At 34.0% G+C, this 23,218-nt stretch overlaps 1 protein-coding gene across 1 annotated transcript in view; it reads left to right on the forward strand.

Moving 5' to 3' along the window:
* Fibp (acidic fibroblast growth factor intracellular-binding protein) overlaps positions 1–23,218 on the forward strand; it is a 41,589-nt gene that overhangs the window by 8,890 nt on the left and 9,481 nt on the right. Inside the window, exons 3-8 of the mRNA XM_076462593.1 lie at positions 3,087–3,213; positions 5,951–6,051; positions 7,274–7,407; positions 17,664–17,839; positions 18,093–18,179; positions 22,885–22,985. Of these exons, the coding sequence (XP_076318708.1) occupies positions 3,087–3,213; positions 5,951–6,051; positions 7,274–7,407; positions 17,664–17,839; positions 18,093–18,179; positions 22,885–22,985 (726 nt within the window). The remainder of the gene's footprint in view (positions 1–3,086; positions 3,214–5,950; positions 6,052–7,273; positions 7,408–17,663; positions 17,840–18,092; positions 18,180–22,884; positions 22,986–23,218) is intronic.

Raw genomic sequence — 23,218 nt, forward strand, 5'->3', positions numbered from 1 at the left:
TGGTAGCCAAGAAAGTATATATGAAAGTAATTATTTTATAATTCCTAATAATGCATGTGTATCTTTACAAGATTTTGCAGCTTACTAGTAAGTATTACAAGGCTTTCATACACAAAATATCAGTTTCTTTTTTAAGATTAAACATTAAAAGTTTCTTTATGAAAGATTTTCTCATGAATTTTTTTTTCAGAATGTTGACTGTTCAATGTGCAAAGTAATTTCAAATTTATTGACCTTTGAACCTTGTCTGACTGAAAATATTCCAACACAAGTTGAAACTTACATGATGCACATGCAGCTTGCACTACTATATCACAGTGTAATGCATACATTACTATATTAAATAGTGTAATGCATAAATTGCTGTTGCATATACACCATGAAGATTTTTATTATTTTTCTTTTGTTGTTTTAGCTAATAGTTTCTATTTTTTACATTTTAATTATTTTAATAATAATAAATACTGAAAACAAATGAAAACCTCAATCATGTATTATTATTTTCACTGTATTTTCTTTACTTAACATTATACTTATTCTCTGGCTTGCAGGTAAGTAATAAAAGTATGATAAAAATAATGGTTGCAAATGGAAAATAAAATATTGTTAGTGTGGATCACAAATTTCTAAGTACTTGTGGTCAGAGTTTATGCATTTCACACTGTAGTTATTTTACTTCTAGTTGATGGCTTAGAAACTAGAAGAACAAAAATGAGTAGTACTCTGTCCTTTTCAGATGGACAATGATATTTTCCAAAGTAAATCTCCTGAGAGTTTCTTTTAATCTTTTTTATACCTATTTCCTCTGTTTATTCTATTGTTAATGGGGGAAGTAGAAACCTGCCAAATATAAAGCATTGATTCACCTTTCCTGTTTAGGTATTACTGTACTTTGACACTGTAAGTATGAAACAAGCATTTTTGGCACAATTCCCCAGAACCTTCCCTGCTTTAAAAAAACAGTGGGGTAGGGTTTATCATCTTGTTGCTAGTATAATGGTTACAATGATAATTGTTTAAAGTATTTTAAAATGCTTGTTCTGTGGCTTTGTAGAAAGTCTGGGCCAATTCAATAAACTTAAATAGTTTAATGTTGGTTGATAAGCTCTGAAAACACAGTGAGGTAGGATTTATTGGTTTGTTTACACAGTATGATAGTTGCAACAAGACTTGTGTAAAGTACTACACAGAATGATGTATCTGATTCAACAAACTTAGATGGTTGGTATTTGGTGATAATACAGGTGTGAAAGTGCTTATGAATATCCTGTTTCTTATTTTACCATGCTTATGCAGTAATCGATAAATGCATAGTTTCTAATTTTCTGGAGATTTGGTTATCGTACAATTACATGTACATATGTGTGTATTGTTACTATTTGCAAATAAATAATTAAATTTCTTTATTTTTCATAAAACAGAAACACCTATATGAAGAAATTCGTAAAACAGTGATCTCCATTACTTTTAATGTTTATAAGTTCTTTTTTGTACTTTTGAGTCATACTTGCTAATCCTTGGCAGAAGCCTTGTCTAAGTTCACATATCAGTGTAGAAAAACTTAATTTTTCTAGACTTTATATATGCATTTTTGAAAACCAAATATTTAATTACTATACTGTTACCACATAAATCTATTGTGCTTTACCAGGCTTCCTTACTATGTTGTATGTGGGTGTAGAAGAATCTAACTTCTGTTCAGAGAATAAATAGTATTGATCAAAACACTTCAAACTCTCCAACAGTGTAAGAGCTTTTTTTATCTTAAGTAACTTAGAAAGACTAACAGAATTATGTAGAGGAAATTTAGAGCTTTTGGTTGGTTATGAACTTGGGTATGAAAAAGCAGGAATAGATAAACAAGTCTTTTCAAAAGAAGTGGTAAGAGGAACTAATATGGCAGATTTGATAAATATTATGGAATAGCAAATAGGAAAGGTAGGAAATATTTTATATTCAACTTGCCAACATAAGAAATGTGAGTTTATAATTTGCATGAAACAATAGATGTTGTATTTTCAGCATCAACAAATGTAATCTGACCAAACCCAGAAGATGATGTATCAGTGTGACACACAAAATTCGATATTTAGCATTTTTTTATTTACTTTCAAAATAATAAATTAACTTGTGTGTAATACTTTAATTTGAGCTAAAAGCTACAATATGATATTAAGTTTATTGACATAAATTTGTAAAATAGTAGTTCAATAAAATTTTGAATGCAAGTCCACAAACATGATGACATGCCCTCCAATATCTAACTACATGTATAGATAGGGTTAATAATCACAACCATAATTTTTTTTCAGTTTCATTGGTTAATAACAGCTTTTGTCATAATGAGTCATTTAATCTTCAAAATAACTGCATTACACTGAAAATCAAAACTTGGTGATGAAACTTTGGATAATATTGGTTTCAGTTATATTTTTTGCTCGTGCAACATCTGACATTTCAGCATTATTCTACAGTGTTTACTTGCTGCACATTCTTTTTATTTTTGTATTAACATCCTCTTAAGTACCACCCAAGGCAATTACAAAGTAAATTCACTTCATTAAGTGCAACAAATGGAATAATGTACTGTTCAACAGTAACCTCAAACTTCAGATAATTGCCAGGCAGTGATTGCTGATATAAATTGTGAAATTTTCTTTTGATTTGCTATTCCCTCTGCAGTAAACTAGTTTTGGTTAACCACAGCTTTTCAGTATTGCTTGGAAGAACAAATGGAAGAGATACCTGAAGACTCCATATGACAGTAGAATGCAAATAATTTATAGGATGTGAGGCAAAATTCTTTACATCAAATCCTACAAATCATTGTGTAACTTGTAAATCAACTTGTCATAAGAATGAACTCCCATGTTTTAATGTTTGTTTCTTTAGAACTGGTAAACACACAGGTGTATCATATAAATACCAACCAATATCACATGTGGCATGCATGACTGTGGTTTCTAAAGCATTTTTTATGTGCAAAAATATATAATTAAATGAAATTATTATTAATGATTATTTGGATATAAGTTTTATAGTAAAGTGTTTAAGATGTAAGTTGTAATTCATTTAAAACTTTTCAGGTATTATGAATTTGACACTGCAGTAATCAGAGAGTTCCTTGGTAAGAAATTGTCTTCGCGTAACAGAAAAGACTTAGATGACGTCAGTGAAAAGACAGGAGTGGACATTAAAAGTTGTCGTAGACAGGTATAACATGTACCTTTTTAACTACAAAAATAATTAGCCATTTCATTTCTAGAGATTATACTGTCATTGTATACATTTCCATGAAAGAAACATAAAGTTAGTTTATAAATATTTCTTAATTTGTGTCATAAAGACAAAATAGTGTTCTATGTATGTAAAAACGGCTGGTTTGGTTTGAAAAAACTTTTGTGTAAAGAAGCAAACAACGTTTCGACCTACTTCGGTCATCGTCAGGTTCACAAAGAAACAAAGAGGTAACTGACCGATAGCTGATCACATGTTTGAAGGGGGTTGTGTAATTGAGTGTAGGAATGTAGAGGGCATGCTTAAATGTTTGATTATATTTATTAATATAGATATAAAGGTGTTCCTTTGTATTGGTTTTTTTTGGGCTTGAATTGTTGTATAAGTAAGGCTTCTTTAATTTTGCATTTGTTTATGTTTATTTCTTTATTTAATATTTGGGTGTTTTCTATGGTTATGTTGTGCTTAGTGGATTTGCAGTGTTCGAAAACGTGTGAAGGTGAATTTTTGTGTTCTTTGAATCTGGTTTCCAATTTTCTACTTGTTTCTCCAATATAGAAGTCATGGCAGTTATCACATTGTATTTCATAAATAATGTTGGTGTGGTGTTTGTCAGTGTAGTTTTTGCATAGTACAGACCTGGTCTGGATGCAAAGAGTTGATGTAAAATTAGCAATTTCAAAGTTTGTGTCCGTATTCCTGATAACATGATTGATATGAAAATAAAAACAGTTAGAAATAATTGTTTCAAACATTTTAATTAAAATTAAATAGTAATACTTATTTATAATTATATATGGAAAAATAAAAGTCTATTCTTAAACTTTTGTTATAGTGTTCTTAAGCAGGATTATCTGTTGTCAAAAGTGTTTGAGCCATTACTGATAGTCATACCACATACATTTTCATTTATTTTAGGCATTAACAACACAGAAAGCATTTTTCATATCAGAATTCTAATTTCCAAACAATGAACAATAAATTCTGTAATACGTATTTGCTACAAGAGTTGTGTCCTAAATACTCTAAAATTTGATGTAAACATGTTTCTGAAGTATAGATACATTGTTGATTTCAGAAAATCTAAAAAAAAAAATATATGGTAATTAATAGACCAATCTTATGTTGTTTTCTTTTTTGAAAAACAATGGGATGAGGGTCCTGATTAGGGCTGTGACAATTACGGACTTTTGTAACTGGTTAATCTTTGCCTCGTAATTGAACCTTAACCGGTTAATCGTGTAATCGTCACAGCCCTAGGAATTTGCGCATGAAGGCTGCACTGAACGTTAACAAAAACATTAAAGGCTTTCAACAACAACAACAAAAAATTCAACCAAACAAAAAGGCAAGCAGTTCGTAAAATTGCGATAGGCAAACATACCAATGTCAAGGTCAAATAATGGAATATTTACACCCACATGTTGATAATCGTATTGTTTCTCCCATTTATTTTTCTCGGAAAAACATCTTAGATTAACTGGTTAGGAACTCCGTAACCGGTTGAGAGCAGTAACCAAATCGTAACCGTTTAATCGTGTAATCGTCACAGCCCTAGTCCTGATCTCATGGATCCTTCCCATAGACCTGTACCTGCTTACAGAACATTAAGGAATATAGTTATGCAATTGTAAATTAGAAACATAACAGCAGATAAAAAACCAGTAAACTCACACTTTATGCAAGTTTAAAATTTTTAGTGCTAACTAGAGAGCTCTTTTCATTGTTAAAAGGAGGAATAAAACCTGACCCATCAGTTGATAAGTGCCTTTTTTTTCCTTGATAGAACCATAAAGATGAAACATTTACTTAAATAAAATTAAGTATATTGTTTGAAGTAACAGGCTGTGTTTTATTTCTCCTTTTAGCAAACTAAACAGTTTCTTTAACACTCAAGTTCTCTAAGAAGTGGTTGTCTGTGCTTCCAGTCAGTTGCCTTCCCTCTAGTCAACAGCTCAAAACTAGTTATAGGGGAGGATGATCTTAATATCTTGGCTTGCTCTTTCTTTGTTATGCCAAGTTTGATGGCATTGTAAATTGAATCAAAGACCTTCAAATCACAAGTTACAACCCTGTAAAATAACCTGGACTTAAGCTCAACAAATGTGAAGTTAAAAAATAAAATAGCTAGTGTTAGAATTCGGTTTTGTTACTTGCAGTGAGCAAAACACGTCTAGTATATAGCTCTGTGCTTAATAACAAACTTAATAGCTATATTTTGATTTTTACTTGCACAGTTTGAATAATCAAAAAATGGTAATAGGAAATACTGATTTTGATTATTGTATTATTTTCATGCCATTAATTGGTATAATTGTAATTTTAATAAATTAATTATTGTGATTAATCAAAATTGTTTAGTAATACGTAGAAACACTTTTAAGTTTTTGTTTATTCTCATGACAGTAATTGATTTACTCATAATTTTGATTAATCAGTCAGTTTACATGATACATATAATAACTGCTTATGAAACATTATATTGTGTCACAGTTAAGTACTTAGAGAAACTAGTTAAATTTACTAGTACATTACAATATTTATACATACTAATGCTCATTCGAATGTTAAGTTGTATATTTAGTATAATTATTTTAAGCAAAATTAGAAAATTTTGAACTACCAAAACAAGCGTACATATAAATAATTTCAGGACTTGCTTATCTTTAGTTAAGAATATTTATATAAAAACTCTATATTTTGCTCTTCATAGTTTGACAATGTGAAGCGTGTTTACAAAGCTGTAGAGGAAACAACTGGATTTTTGGTACAGAACATCCAAGCACAGTTTCATTTACCTGAAAAACTGGCCAAGTAAGATTTCAGGAATTTGTATTTTGATTGCTTTTTAGGTTTGAAAATAATGTTTGAAAATGTTGAATTTTGTTATTGAGATTGTTCTTGCATGTAACTGTATACCTAAAAGCATGTTTAAATCCTTCACATTATATTGTATATATATATATATAAGTATATATATTGAAATCGGTGAAATATGGAATAGCTAGTTCCATGCTGTGTGAACACTAATATTTACATTGCATATGGTATATACTAGGATTAGTGAAACTTAAAGGAGCAATGAAACTGTAAATACTATGTGGTTTTTATTCTCAACATTTCAACTACAAGTCTTACACTGAGAATAAAATATCATGTCATAGCATTCAATTGTCTCATTGCTACCTTAGTATCCATTTGTATATGAATAATGCTTAGTGAAACTTAAAGAAGAATGATCACAGTTTTTTACTACTATGAAGGGGATCAAGATAGAATACATGTAGCTTTTTGTAATTTGTCATTTTATTCTGAAGAGTGATGTCTGAGTGTTCATTCTTCTATTTACAATGGCCACTTCTGCAATGCCTTTAAAAACCTGTGCACACAGGTATACCTCAACATTTGCTTTTGAATTGATGGGAGAACAGACATAAATAATGTTGATGTCAAATCTGTTTTGCAAGCAGAATATTCTACACTAAATTGTTGAGAATCAATTATACTATTATTCACATTTCAGAATGTAATGCAACTAGAATAAAGATCTAAATTTACTGCATGTTATTGTTTAGTGTCTCTTAGCATGACTGAAATGTTCAACATTTACTTTTCATATATATCAGAGTTTTAGCTCTGAGTGAAACCAGGAATGCAATACAATTAACCATTTTAAAGTCCTTGAAGTAATTTAAATTGATAGCTTATCTTAAACTTTTCCTGTCACTGCAGGTGAGGTACTTTTGTATATAATTCAAATGTTTAGGAAGTGGGGTTTTGGGTATGATAAACATGTAACTTTCCTATGGTTAATTTGAAATGCTAGCTAAGAAACAGTTGGTAAGATCGGTGTTTGTATAATAAAAATATCCTTACAAAATTACCACTGTGTAATTTACCTACAGTTAATCTGAAATGTCAGCTAAAAAACAGTTGGTAAAACCAATGTTTGTATAGTAAAAATATCCTAACAAAAGTTAAATATCCAGTCCCAACCACTAATAATGCTTTTTCAATCTTCTTTTTTTTTTTATAGAAAGTATGCAGCTGTTGTGTATATAACCAACAACAGGTTTGAAACTGGGAAGAAGAAGCTGATGTACTTGACTATTGATGACTTCCTATATTGTGCTAATGAAATGATGATCAACTGGGCTTGTCCTATCCCAGGTATAGTAAAACAAGTGAAGTACCAAGCCTTTCCACAGAACCATATTTTATAAAGGTATGAGTGAAAGTAAACTCTGAATAGGCACATCGTAATATTATCTGTGTGTTTATTTGAATAATAATTTTTCTCCTTTTTAAGAACTTAATGTGTTTGGGACATCTTGGGACCTGTTGGTTCATCTTGGCTTTCCATCCTCTACACTAAACTATATTTCGTAATAAGTATATTTAAAAAAATTAAAGCCAAATCTTTTCTTCCATACACTTATCAAGCTTTCTCTTGAAATTACTTAAATTTATTACATCTATAACATTTGAAGGCAACCCTTTACAACAGTTCAATGTCCTTTATAAGATAATGAGCCAGAAACAGAATATAATACTCCAAATGTGGCCTGACCAGTGACCTATACAATGAAATTATAACCTCTGTAGACTTTTTTATTCAGTGTATTTGTAGATACAGCTTAAAATCCTATTTGTCCTACCACTATTAACAGCACACTGCTTGGATGGCTGCAGAGATTGATTAACCATTACACCAAGATCCCTTTCTTTCATGACACTGTTAAGGTTATTCCCATCCAGATTATACTTATTCAAATTATGGTAATCCACCTGCATTGTCTTGCACTTATTATATTTAAAATCCATTTACAGTTTATTTACCCAACTCACAAAGTGTTCTGAATCATCTTGTAAATCAACACCATCTCCACAACTAGCAATACCAAAGACTGTAATATCTGCATATTTAAGTAATTTATTGATCAGTAAGTAGAGTACCCTTCCTCTGGACAAAATTTATGTAAATTCATGATTAATGAAAGGTTATCTTAGGATGTATAAAGTTGCTTTGCTTATATGTATTTGTAAAAATAGCAAACACGTCCATAAAAGCAGCAAAACTGAAAATGCAAACCTTGACATTTGTATGTGTCCTGCATGGAATACTAATTTTGGTGAGGATCCATCTACACCCTATGAAGTAGTTACATGGATAAACCACAGATGGAATTATTATTTTAATATAGATTCTTTCATTTAGGTAATTGAGGTAAATTAAAAAGAGCAAAGGTTCTAAGACTGAGCCCTGCTTGTAACATTAACCCAGTTTGACTGAAATCCATTTGCTACAATCCTCTACTTTCTTTCATTCAGCCACTATTCTATCTAGTGTGCTAACATACCCCCTATGTCTGTAGAGATGTTTATCAGCTTTTTATGTGGCACTTTGTCAGTTGCTTTCTGAAAATTCAGATGCACCAAATCCACAACTTTCATCTATATAAGCAGTAACCTTTTCAAAGATTGTGAAAAGATTTGTAACTATCCAATAAAATTCTAAACTTGTTTTTAAATGGCTTTCCAAAGTATCTTTTATTATACTTTCCAATGCTCTTCTGACAATTAATGTAAGACTAATGGGCCTATAATTACTTGAACAATTTTTATCACCCTCTTGGAAAGAGGGATGACATCAGCTAACTTCCAATCATCTGGTACCTGCCCATTATTCAAGGACTTACAAAAATAGTAGCAAGTAGCTCATATATTCAATCCTTAAACACCTTCCATTTATTGGAGAAATATTATCTGGCCCAGGGAAAACCCTTGAATGTTTTAGAAAAACTTGTCTTCAAACACCTTTTAGTTATTAGCGGTAAGTTTTTTTTTAGTGCACAGTTAGTGATACTTAACAAAATCGTCAAATTTTTCTTCAAATGTAAACTTACTCTTTTATATTCTATTCATTTTGACCATATTTTGTGAAAAAAATTGTGAATATTCATACTACCATAAGTCGAAAAGAATGTTCAGCGTGTTTTCCAAGTATACAGTATTTACTATAAGCACTGCTCCTTTGGAAGTGGCAGGAATGCACAAGTTTGGTTTCATTTATGTTTCTTGGCTATGGCCGTGTCTCAGCAACATGATATTCAGAATACTTTATGGGCATGTAGTTGTGGACATAGCCTAAGATCTAAAAACATTTTGTGTCCTGAGATGTCGATGATTTGTTCATGAGTGTCAATCAGTGGTAACCAGTGTGGGCTTATTCTGAATATTCTGTTGAATATAGCATATCATTGGAGCATTATATGCCAGTAAAACAATTAAAAATGTCTTCTTTAGCAGTGCTTGGTTGTGCTGCAATCATGGATGAGTCAGTTAACTAACTATTGAAATTAAAATGCTCAACTAATAAGAAATTTGTAAGGATCTTTATAAACCTCGGTACTTTTTTTTTAAAACAACTTTGAAGTTCATTAGTGTTACAGGTTTTGCAATATACAAGATCATTAAGCAAATTGAATTTTTTTTTTTTTTATCCCTGAATAGTTAAATTCTTCATCTTCTGACAAATATTTTCCCTTTTGTTATTTATCTGCTTTTTAATCCAGCATCTTTTGAAGTTGTTTTCTTTAACAGTTGAATAATTAAAAGTGAAGCTTTAGCTTTAAAGAAGCCTATAATCTATTATTACAAACAAGAAGAAATGAATGCCAATGTTTGATAATACATGCTAAATAACATGTCAACAGAAAACCCAGTGCTAAGTGAAATTTAACACCAACCTCCAACTGCATGTAAGAGTATGTAAGGAATTAAAGCTTTATTAATAAGTTCTGAATATGGTACTAAAACACACACACACAAAAAACAGGAAACTAAACATTCATATATCCCCATCCTTCTTTGTTACATGATAATTCTCTTCTCATTGTTTGGTTCCTCCCACCTTTCCCTGGAAAATAAGGGTTCATGCTAAGCATCTTGTTTCTCTGATGGTTGAGGGTGCCAGCATTCCTTGCCCTTCATAGGGTTTGTATCAGTTTGTCTTGGCCTGCATTCAGGCTGAATGTCTGTTTCTTGATTACCAACATTTAGAATCAGTTTTGTTTGTGTGGTTAGCAGACCTAGATCATTCTGTTTATTTATTCCATGTTCAATTTTCCCACCTTTGTCTTACCCTGTTGACCCTCCTACAATACTTGTCTACTCTCTACCTCCTTTCTTAGTTGATCCATAGATATCCTGAGGGTTTCCTGAGGAATTACTTCTCACTGATTACCTTCTCATTGGCATGTTTGTCATCTTCTACCCTAGCCTTATATGCACAGTGTTCTGTTGTTGGGATCTCCTGGGAAGGGATACAGCTTTATTCTATGTTCATTTACTGTCTTATTATCTCTGAGATGTACATGTGGCCCTTTTTTTTTGGTGATATATTTTTAGTAATATTCCTAAGACTTTGGAATCTTGTGTGGAGTTGGTGCAATGGCAAACTACCCTTTCTTCCTTTGTGGATCATTTATTTCATTCTTCATAACCTCCATCTTTACATCTGGTTTATCCTGGTGCATCACTTCTTTATCTTATTCCCTTCAAATATCCTCTGAAAATGTTTATCAATGGAAATGGAACATTTTCTTCCATTGGTTATTGAGTCAGGGATTTTCACGTGCTAGACCTACTTCTCATGATATTAGGGATGTCATCACTTGGCTCTCTAATCAAGGGTCTTCTGTCTTCTTGATCCCCAGGTTATTGGGCTGCATTATTTCACAGTTCATTTTTTCTGACCATAAAACTTTCACCTCTTCTACCTTTTTCCTTTCATTACATTCATTTCAGATTAGTCATCTATATTGGCATGCTGCCCTTTGGGATTGGGATGCTACTGTGGTTCTTCACTGCCTCAGTTTGCCTCCATTTGAACCACTGTCCTTGTGCTCAATTTTTCATTTATCCTTTAAGACTTCCTTCCTTTTTCTCCTAGCTGGTGGATATTGTCACTTGGATATATTTGTCATTGATATTTCATGTACTCTATATCATGCCACATATATTTTTCTTTATCCAAATCAGTCGTTTTTCCCAAAACTTCTCAGGCTTGGGAATGGGTAATTCCTCCTCCTCACAATTTCCCTTCCTTCCATTTCCCACCTTTATCCTCAGTCAGATCTAGATATATTACTATCTCCTGTCCATGAGTCTCATTGTTATTTTGTCAGCATGGCCTCTTTCTGTGGTGCCTATTCCTACATATTCATTACTTGATGTAAATCCTCTGTTTGTGATCTTTGTCCTTCCATTTTGACTATTTGGGTTCAGCTTAATTTGATTGGCTTACCTTTTCCCTGGCTTCTCATCTCAATCATTCCTTGAATGAAATTCTTCTGTTGTGCAATGTGTACTATCCATGTATGTTCATATATCTTCATCTACATTGGATTGTGGTATCTTCACCTTTGGGTTGTTGTCTTCTGTTTGTAGTCATTCTTCTAATTCAGTGAGACTGTGAGTGGGTAAATTACTTTGTGTGTGTGTGTACTTTTTAAGGGCTTTACCCTTTTCTTCTTTTTTACTGTGGTGAGTGGTACCTGATCAGGGCTATGCTTTTCATAGTCAAATCCACACTATCAAGCCATGCTGACTGATTGATTCTAATTTTCGTGACCATAAGAGACTAGCTGTTGAGGTAAAATGTTTCACAAGATTGCTTGTAGGTTTGTCCTTGTGATATATTTGCTTCATGGGTAAAGCAGAAATGAATAGCTCTCCATCCTTGCCATATCTTAGATTGAATAAATCAGGCATGGTTTGCTTTTCAAAATAGTTTTTATGGACCCCTGATGCACTGTCTATGGTGTTGTCATTCCTCCAGCCACTCCATTACATTTCTCTCCATCCCCTTTGCTTTTAGTGGAGTATGGGAGTCCTTTCCACTTTCCAGTTTGAAGCTGGTGGTGGTAGTGAACCATGGAGTCATCATCCTGAATATGATAATGATAAACTATATGCATAATGAAAAGATCATTCAGATGAGTGTAGGGTGGTGGTGTTCTTCTGGTGTAGATGCCCTTCAATCTAATGCTCCATCCTTGTAAAGAGTTATTCGAGGGGATGTGGTAGCTTTATAGTGAGCTGTCAAAATTCCTGTTAACCTCTTTGATTGAGATCCCTCATCCTACACCCATGTGGATGTCAGTTCTCAGATTTTGCATTTTGGATTCAGAGCTGAACCAATTAACATAAGTTCTCACACTTGTATTAGAGGTGTTTTTGTTTCAACAAAAATTATATTCTTGTTACTCCATCTGTGTTATGAGTCAGGATTAAGGTGCTAGCAGATTAGTATGGTTCTTCCTCTTATACTATCTATCAAGTTTATTATGCTGAGAGTGTTATTACACTAGGGTCAGTTCCTGTTAGATTGGTTTTTGAGTGAAATAGTTTACATTACAGAGACATCTTTATAGTACCAATTATCCAGATGCCAAATACACAGATTAGTCAATCATTTTCTTACACTGCTCTCATGTGTCCCATTCGTAGATTGGGAGTATGAGATTCCCTCTAATCTCTCCTTGGTGTGGATTCCTGTACATGGTGAGCAGACCTCCCAGGGAAGGTTCTGTTCTTTCAATTTGCCTCCTCTGGGATCTAAACATCCACCCACATATTTGCTGTGCATAGTGACCTGTGAAGGAGAGGAGAGGATCCTGGTGGTTGAGGGGTCCAACCCTAATACACCAATTTGGCCTTGGATTCCTGTAGACAGGCAGCTTTAGGGTGGCCTCCTTGGGTCAGTCGGCTGGTCCACTTGGGCTAGGGTCAACCAAGTACCAGTTTTGGATGCTCTCAACAGGTGTGGTGAACATTGTATCTGATGCTGGTGTTTTGGTATACTGCTTTCGAAACTCCAGTGTTGCTGCAGTGTCCTTGTTTGGCATTGAAGTGCATCCCCTCATAGGGCTCCATGGTGGGTGGGTTGGGTCAGTGGGCACTAAAATATTCCACTTTTTATTATGAATTCTTCAAATAAAAACTTAAATAAAATAAGGAAAAACAGTTCATAGGTAAACAACCACGTCTTGAAGATTCTGAGCAGCAATCTTCAACATCTGTAACACCTGTTGTACCTCATTTTCTTATACTACATTCTCTTTCATACAAATCTTTAGGGCAAATGTCTTCCTTTTTCATTCAGAAGAGACTAGAGGGACTTGCTGGCTCTCCAAAGTCAGTAAAGAAGCTTCGATCTGGTGACATATTGGTGGAAACATCCACATCTCACCACGGTGAACTTCTTTTGCATTCAAAGGTAATTGTGGATATACCCATTGAGGTTCTTCCCCATGCTATTTTAAATTGTCACAAGGAGTTATTTTTGAGAAGGATTTGAAGAATATCACCGAGTCTGAGATTCTCGCTGGTTTCTCCACCCAAGGAGTTTCTACAGTGAGGCATATCTCCACTCACACAGATGTCATTATGGTGCTGACCAATGTCCTAGTTTTAACAAAGGCCTCCCCAATCAACCCAGATCAGGTTCCATGGGGGTCACTAGACCTCCCTCGAATAAAAAAAATAAAGAAAAAAGACGTGGCTGAAAACAGAAGGGTTCTCCAACCAGTTCACCTACACATAAATTAAAATGGACACATTGAGAAAATGGAACTATCGAGGTTTATGTTCTAATCTGGATGACATCAAATCACTGATTGCTTCTTACCATCCTGTATATCTTTCCTTACAGGAAACATTTCTGAAACCTGCCGAAACAGTCACCTTTCAGCGGTTCTCTTTGTACAGAAATGACAGGCTGTGCGATAGATGAGTGCATGGAGAGGTGGCACTGTTGGCTGATCACTGTCACTCAGCACACCCTTGGAGGCTGTAGCAATCCGTGTTTCTTTGGATCGTACCATCAATGTTTGTTCTTTCTACCTGTCACTTGGAGTGACCTGTGATCAATCAGATCTTGATGCTCTCATTGAACAGTTGCGGCTTTCCTTTTTAATCCTGGGGGACATTAATGGACTTCTGGGAAAGTGCTGATATTGTTAGGAGGGGTTGCTCCATAGAGAGTATGCTCTCTGATCACAACTTTTTCTTTTCAGTACTGGTTCTTCTACTTATTTTCATGCACCCCTTCACTATTCTCCCATTTTTCTTGGAGGGTTGACAATAATCCATGAGGCAGTAGTAATTTTCTTATAATTTTGAGATAGACATTGGTCATGGTTGATGCCACCCAACCTGTGTGCCCTGTTGGAATCTGGATCAAGCAAACTGGCCCTCTTTCACTGTTCTTGCAGAACTTGATCCAGCCATTGTCTGTAAGCCATCAATAGATGGCTGTGTGAGAGCAGTAACTTACTGTATTATACAAGCAACTGCTCAATGTATTCCTAAAACTTCAACAAGTTTTCCACAATATCCTCATCTGTGGTGGAATCCTGCCTGCCACATGAAAAGGAAGGCTCAAAATTGGGCCTGGAATATGTTTCTTAGGTATCCCACACTCTCAAACCGCATCGCTTTCCACCAGGCCTGTGCACATGTTCAGTGAGTTAGACTTCAAAGCCAGAAGGAATCTTAAACTAAGTTCACAACCAACATATTTTCTACCACCAGTTCCAAAGTCATATGGGACAAGATTTGAAAGGTCAGTAGACAATATAATTCTGTTCCCCTCTCAATCTCTCTCTCTGGCCAGGAAATAGCTGATACCTGGAGCATTGCTGATATTCCAGGTGAAAACTTTTGTTGGGTATCTAGCACTTCTGCTTCTTCCTCCACCTTCTTAGCCATCAAGACTCAGGCAGAGTGATCACCTCTTTCCTTTTGAGTTGATTGTCTCTATGACTATAATCCTTTTACACTGGTGGAACTCAAACTGGCCCTTCATCTGTCTGGCAGTACATTGTTTGGACCTGATGATGTACACTATGAAATGTTGCACCATCTATATCATGCATCTCTTTCCTGTTCTTTTTTACAGAACTTGGAGTCCCTCAGGGCTGTGTTTTGAGTATCACACTTTTTAGTATAAAGATTAATGCCATCACTGAACAACTACCTTTTACTGTTGCAAACAGGCTCTATGTTGGTGACTTTCACATCTCGTGTCAGTTGTTGAACATGAGGTATATTAAGCAGCAGCTACAGAATTCCCTCAGTCGTTTCCTGAAGTGGACCACAACAAATGGCTCTAACTTCTCTCTCTCTAAAACCGTTTGCATGCACTTTTGCCACGAACAGGTTGTCCCTCAGATAAAGTTCTTGTGGCTTATCTTTGACCCTAAACTGATCTTTATACCACACATCAAGCAGCTATGGGTCAAATGTATAAGAGCACTGAACATCCTCTGTGTTCTCTCTTCCACCACTTGGGGAGCAGATCGATGTTCTATGCTAAAGGTATATCCTTCTCTTATTCGATTGAAACTAGACTATGTATCACTGGTTTATAGCTCTGCCAGGACCTCAGCCTTCAATATGCTGGACCCCATTCATCATCAAGGACTTCGGCTCTTCACTAGGGCTTTCCGCTTTTTCCCAATTTAGAGCTTATACACAGGGTCTCATGAATCTCCTCTGCACCTCCACCATTTGCAACTGTCTTTACTGTATGCTTTGAAACATCGTTCCTTACCAAAGCATTTCATCTGGGGTTGTGGTTTCCTTCCTCAGTGGGCCATGCTTTTCCAGAACAGATAATCTGTCATTGCTCTTTTTGGCCTTCGTATCCAGGTGCAGTTGGATGAATTGGGTCTGTCCTTAGATAGCATTGCTATATCCACAGGTCAGCCCATCCCACCATGGCTTCTTATAGTCCCCATATGTGATCTATCTTTAAGTCATCTGAGAAAAGCAGATGCTCCTGATTGGAAATACTGTCTGTTATTTGCTGAACATCTTTCGAACCATCCTTCCATTCTTATTTATACAGATGGTTCAAAATGCAGGTGACTCTGTGGGATCTGCCATGGTTTGTTGTGGTTTGGTGGTTGTGCACAGAATCCCCTTTACAATTTCTGTGTTAACTGCTTAACTGTATGTCATTTTTCTTGCCCTGGATCACATACACTATTTATACTGACCCTGGAATCACTTCATGTTAGTTCTCACCCTGTTCTCGCTGATATTCAAAACTGACTGGCCCATTTCTCTTTAACATCCATCCAGTTTTTCTGGATACTAGGCCATGTTGGTATTTGTGGGAACGGGCTCGCTGACACTGCAGCTAAATCTGTCTGCTCTAGCACTATCACTGCTGTGCCTGTTCCATACATGGACTATGGTCCTGTATTCTAGGCTTGGCTCTGTGCCAGTTGGCAGTTGACTTGGAGTGAGCAATGTGAAAATGAGCTTTTCCAAATAAAATCTCTATTGGACTTGGACCGCCTTGCTTCCGTAAGTATTGGAAAAAGAAAGTTGTTCTAACTAAGCTGCACATTGGTAACAGTTTTTTCACTCATCGTTTTCTTTTATCTGGGACTTATGCACCAACATGTTTTCTGTGTAACACTCAGGTCACAATAAGCCACATTTTATTGTTTTGCTGACCTTATGATTTTCAATGATGGCACCATTTTAAACATGTTCTGGCCCAAGGTTTATCCATAACGTTAGACAGTGTTTTTCTCTTCCTCCACATTAAAAATTAGGGCTTTTATTTTCTGCCAAAACTCAAAGTGATAGTCTGGTAGAATTGAATTAGAAGGCATCACGTGTCAAGAGTGTGTGACCCTTATTGTGGAGGGTCATCACAGGATGATTTATATGTGAGATGTATTTGAATTATTTGTATGATATGTCAGAGTTCAAGACTTATGTAATGCAAAAAAAAATTGCATATTTAGTGCAACACTAAATGAGAATGACTGTTTACATTAGAGGAGGTAAGTATCTATTAGAAGTATGTTATCTGTATAGGAGAATTAGAACTTTACTATTGTGACTTTTTTTGATTATTCCAGATATCCAGGTTTTATGTGAAGATAATCAGTTAATTGAATGTAATAAATTTATGAACCTGATAAGCAAATTCCACTAATTTCTCAGCTCTAGTTATTGCTAGAATGTCATGTACAGCTGTTACTGCATTTTGTAAATAAAAATATGAATGTCAGTTTTCACTTGAACTCTACTTACTGTGGTCTCTGTGGCCACATATGCATCATCTTGGTGTTCTAGTATTGAACATGATCACATTGTTAATTTTCAGTCTGCCCATGAGCAGGTTAATGGGGAGTTTTTGATTTGATTTTTTGCTAACACTGCATGTTTCCTAGGGCTCACATAGTTTGTTGTTGTTTGGCATATTCTTTTTTGGTTAGTTTTTTACCATAAAGTTTTTAAGAATATCTTTTATTTAAAGTTTAAGGTGTGACTGCATTTTTTTCATATGTATTGGATATTCGGGGTATAACTTAACTTTTATAACATTTATGCTGTAGATTGTAGGTATGAAGAAACAGCGATGGACATGGATCGGGAGTTTTTACAAGATCTTCGGGACATGAAGATTCTGGTGGAGAAAGATGCATTAGATGAACAGAAGTCACTGATTATGTCTTTTATCAGTGGAAAAGTTTCTGATAAGATTTATAATGACCTTGACTGCAATTTTAAAGTAAGTTAATAGTAATTGTGGCAGATTTTCTAATTATTATTAATTAGTAAGCCTTTTCACTTCCAAACAGGACAAAGCTTTCTAAATGAATACCTTTACAGTTTTATGAAATCAATTTTGTCTACATTTTGTCTGAAATCTATAATCATAGTAATGAAATATCTGTAAAGATAGTGAGCATTTGACATGTGTATGTACTGTAGCCTGAACTATCATCATTGTTACAGCCAGTAACTGAGTGTGTTTTTTCTAGAACCTGTCAAGAACCATAGTCAATATTGCATATGGATTAAATCATAGTAAAGAAATGAAAGACTTGTTTGTGGACCTTGTAGAAAAGGTGAGTTATGTTTAATGTTTAAACATACCAACTGTAATTTTATTATATTGATTTTCAGAAGTTTTTAACTACATCAGTATTATCTCAAAGATCATACTTTAACTTGATATAGTGTATCAATTGGTGTTTAGAAGGAATGTGAAATACTGTGCACTACAAAGGATAGGTGATTGAAAGCTTAATCTTTTAAGTTTTGTTGTTTTTTGTTAAAAGCTAAGTTGACATACTTTTCAATTTTTTTACAAATATTATAAATAATTTGGAGTTGTATATTGAAGATACAATAGTTAGCTTGGACCAATTCTCCGAGATTGTGAAATTTTTATACTATGTTAGACTCGTGTGTACTCTGATTCTCTTGTGTCTAATCGATAATAGGTCTATTTTTAACCATTAAGACACTAATTTCTGAAAATATGGCAAAATGGAATACCAATGCTAGACCAGATGGCTTCTAACAAAAATACCTAAATTCACCTTTGGATATTATACAATATTAACTTAAAAAAGATAAGCTTATAGCTTACGTTTTTTTAGCCCTTGTAGCTTTTTATCTCATTGCCTTTAGTTAAAATATTATTACTAACTTGTGACAAGTTTCAGTTATTTCTGAGAGAACAATAATTAGTTTGGATTGAATTGCTTACTGTTTACAAATATGTACAATGTTGTTGATGCTAGGTTGGGTTTCCATTTGTTGTTATTGAGCAGCAGTTAATAGTCTTGTTCTCTGTATTAAACAAGTTTGGGGTATCTGTTAAGAAAACATAAATTGTGTAAAGTAACACGTTAGGTAATGTTCCCATTTGTGTGTTTGTTAAATCCTAATGACTCCATTAGATGCTAATTGTGTACTTTGCTTTATGGAAAGTAATAGTGGACTCATTTAACTGTTAAGTACACATGAGTTTAAAATAAAAGTCTATTTAAAAAAAAAAAAGTGGAAATGTGCCCCATTTCAGGGGCAATTTTATCCACTTCTCAAGGAAAAACTAAAACAAAACAATCTATGTTCATCTTAGGACAGTTTTTAGTTAACATATAAATATATAATGAAACCAGCCAACTGAAAATGTGACTTATTTCAGAGACTTTTTTTTATTCCACTTCTCAGGAATAAATTTTTAATAAGATAGTCTGTGTACACCATTAGAGAGTTTGGGTTACCTATCCAAAAACTGTTGTAATTGAGTCAGTTATTTCTGGGTGATGAAGCATAATCCCCCTCTTATTTACATTAAGAACCTCTGACAAAGTGTTCATAATAATTAATTAAAGTAAAAAATAAATAAGTTAATTAAGAAATAATTAAATAACATGTCTACAAGAAGAGGAAAAAAAAGAGCAGTAGGGTGCTGCCAACCAGTTACTTTCCTGTGTTTAAAATGAAATAAAGCACCATTCTATCTGGACTGTGTACTGATAAACATGCACCATTCTATATGGACTGTGTTCTGATAAACATGTTTCATGAAATAAAGCACCATTCTATCTGGACTGTGTGCTGATAAACATGTTTCATGAAATAAAGCACCATTCTATCTGGACTGTGTACTGATAAACATGTTTAATGAAATAAAGCACCATTCTATCTGGACTGTGTGCTGATAAACATGTTTCATGAAATAAAGCACCATTCTATCTGGACTGTGTGCTGATAAACATGTTTCATGAAATAAAGCACCATTCTATCTAGACTGTGTACTGATAAACATGTTTAATGAAATAAAGCACCATTCTATCTGGACTGTGTGCTGATAAACATGTTTAATGAAATAAAGCACCATTCTATCTGGACTGTGTGCTGATAAACATGTTTCATGAAATAAAGCACCATTCTATCTAGACTGTGTACTGATAAACATGTTTAATGAAATAAAGCACCATTCTATCTGGACTGTGTGCTGATAAACATGTTTCATGAAATAAAGCACCATTCTATCTGGACTGTGTGCTGATAAACATGTTTCATGAAATAAAGCACCATTCTATCTAGACTGTGTACTGATAAACATGTTTAATGAAATAAAGCACCATTCTATCTGGACTGTGTGCTGATAAACATGTTTCATGAAATAAAGCACCATTCTATCTGGACTGTGTACTGATAAACATGTTTCATGAAATAAAGCACCATTCTATCTGGACTGTGTGCTGATAAACATGTTTCATGAAATAAAGCACCATTCTATCTGGACTGTGTGCTGATAAACATGTTTCATGAAATAAAGCACCATTCTATCTGGACTGTGTACTGATAAACATGTTTCATGAAATAAAGCACCATTCTATCTGGACTGTGTGCTGATAAACATGTTTAATGAAATAAAGCACCATTCTATCTGGACTGTGTGCTGATAAACATGTTTAATGAAATAAAGCACCATTCTATCTGGACTGTGTGCTGATAAACATGTTTCATGAAATAAAGCACCATTCTATCTGGACTGTGTACTGATAAACATGTTTCATGAAATAAAGCACCATTCTATCTGGACTGTGTACTGATAAACATGTTTCATGAAATAAAGCACCATTCTATCTGGACTGTGTGCTGATAAACATGTTTAATGAAATAAAGCACCATTCTATCTGGACTGTGTGCTGATAAACATGTTTCATGAAATAAAGCACCATTCTATCTGGACTGTGTACTGATAAACATGTTTCATGAAATAAAGCACCATTCTATCTGGACTGTGTGCTGATAAACATGTTTAATGAAATAAAGCACCATTCTATCTGGACTGTGTACTGATAAACATGTTTCATGAAATAAAGCACCATTCTATCTGGACTGTGTACTGATAAACATGTTTCATGAAATAAAGCACCATTCTATCTGGACTGTGTACTGATAAACATGTTTCATGAAATAAAGCACCATTCTATCTGGACTGTGTGCTGATAAACATGTTTAATGAAATAAAGCACCATTCTATCTGGACTGTGTGCTGATAAACATGCTTCATGAAATAAAGCACCATTCTATCTGGACTGTGTACTGATAAACATGTTTTATGAAATAAAGCACCATTCTATCTAGACTGTGTACTGATAAACATGTTTAATGAAATAAAGCACCATTCTATCTGGACTGTGTGCTGATAAACATGTTTCATGAAATAAAGCACCATTCTATCTGGACTGTGTACTGATAAACATGTTTCATGAAATAAAGCACCATTCTATCTGGACTGTGTACTGATAAACATGTTTAATGAAATAAAGCACCATTCTATCTGGACTGTGTACTGATAAACATGTTTCATGAAATAAAGCACCATTCTATCTGGACTGTGTACTGATAAACATGTTTAATGAAATAAAGCACCATTCTATCTGGACTGTGTACTGATAAACATGTTTCATGAAATAAAGCACCATTCTATCTGGACTGTGTACTGATAAACATGTTTCATGAAATAAAGCACCATTCTATCTGGACTGTGTGCTGATAAACATGTTTAATGAAATAAAGCACCATTCTATCTGGACTGTGTACTGATAAACATGTTTCATGAAATAAAGCACCATTCTATCTGGACTGTGTACTGATAAACATGTTTCATGAAATAAAGCACCATTCTATCTGGACTGTGTACTGATAAACATGTTTAATGAAATAAAGCACCATTCTATCTGGACTGTGTACTGATAAACATGTTTCATGAAATAAAGCACCATTCTATCTGGACTGTGTACTGATAAACATGTTTCATGAAATAAAGCACCATTCTATCTGGACTGTGTACTGATAAACATGTTTCATGAAATAAAGCACCATTCTATCTGGACTGTGTACTGATAAACATGTTTCATGAAATAAAGCACCATTCTATCTGGACTGTGTACTGATAAACATGTTTAATGAAATAAAGCACCATTCTATCTGGACTGTGTACTGATAAACATGTTTCATAGCTGGAGGGAGGGTAGCTCTGTTCTCTGATCAGTGCTGAAACTTGTTTAGCGTGTAACAATAATCACACAGCTCAGCAGAGTCTTTTGTAGTTAAAAGTAAAATGTAAGTGAAGTTTGTTAGATGTTTGTTTTTATTTTACCTTTATTTTAGGGTTTTTGCTTCAAAGGCAAGACATGGCTTCGTGGTTAAGTATGTAAGGGTTATGAATCCATGAGCTTACTGTTCATAGCCCATTGCTGCAAGAAGTTCTTTGTGATTTTGGGACATGAGTTAAGTGTAAGAATGATGGTCAAATCTCACTGTTTTATCATACACAAGTTGGTTATAGATGGTGTTGGGTAGCTGCCTTTCTTCTAACTCATTGTTTCTCAATCACTTATCCAAAGACTGGCACCAGTCCATTTCAACCACCTTGCTAATCATGGGATTTCACAAAACAAAACTGACATAATAATCACAATGTTTAGTTGCTGTAATTACTGCATCTCTACTCTTGCAGGCCACTAAAATGCAAGTCAGTTCCTATCATTATAAAGGTTAATAAACACTGCCCAAAATTGGGATTGGCTGTGCAGATATCCTTTTTTGTAACTTTGTTCAAAATTCTGAAACATTTATTTTATAAAGTTTGAAATCATAATGTTCATTAATTTTAAGATATATTAACTTTAAACATTTCTGCTGTTACCTGTAAAGAGAAAAATCCAAGATTCTTGAAATTTATGCACTTAAGGACTTTTTTTTTTATTGATGGATTATTGTTTTGATTTTTGTATTTAGGTTATTGAACCATGTCGACAAGCAAGATGGACAAAAAGGGAACTGCAACTGTTTTTGGAGTCATATAGGAATAGCCCTCAACAAATGCCTCTTCTAAGAAGGTTTGTTTTGTTTTTCTTAATCAGAAGTTTGTTGGTTCAAAAGATTCTTCCATTTACAGTTAAAAATGTACACAACTTAATTATGTTAAAGGCATGTCTAACAACAGTTCTATGTATTTCACTTGTTTTCCTTGGGAAAAAATAATATTTTACAAATATTGTTTCTTGTTTCCTTCATACATGCTTACAGTTCAAGAAACTATTTATCCCTAGATGGGTTGTTCTATAAATAA

The sequence above is a fragment of the Tachypleus tridentatus genome, chromosome 10 (assembly GCF_004210375.1).
Source record: "Tachypleus tridentatus isolate NWPU-2018 chromosome 10, ASM421037v1, whole genome shotgun sequence".
Lineage (NCBI taxonomy): Eukaryota > Metazoa > Arthropoda > Merostomata > Xiphosura > Limulidae > Tachypleus > Tachypleus tridentatus.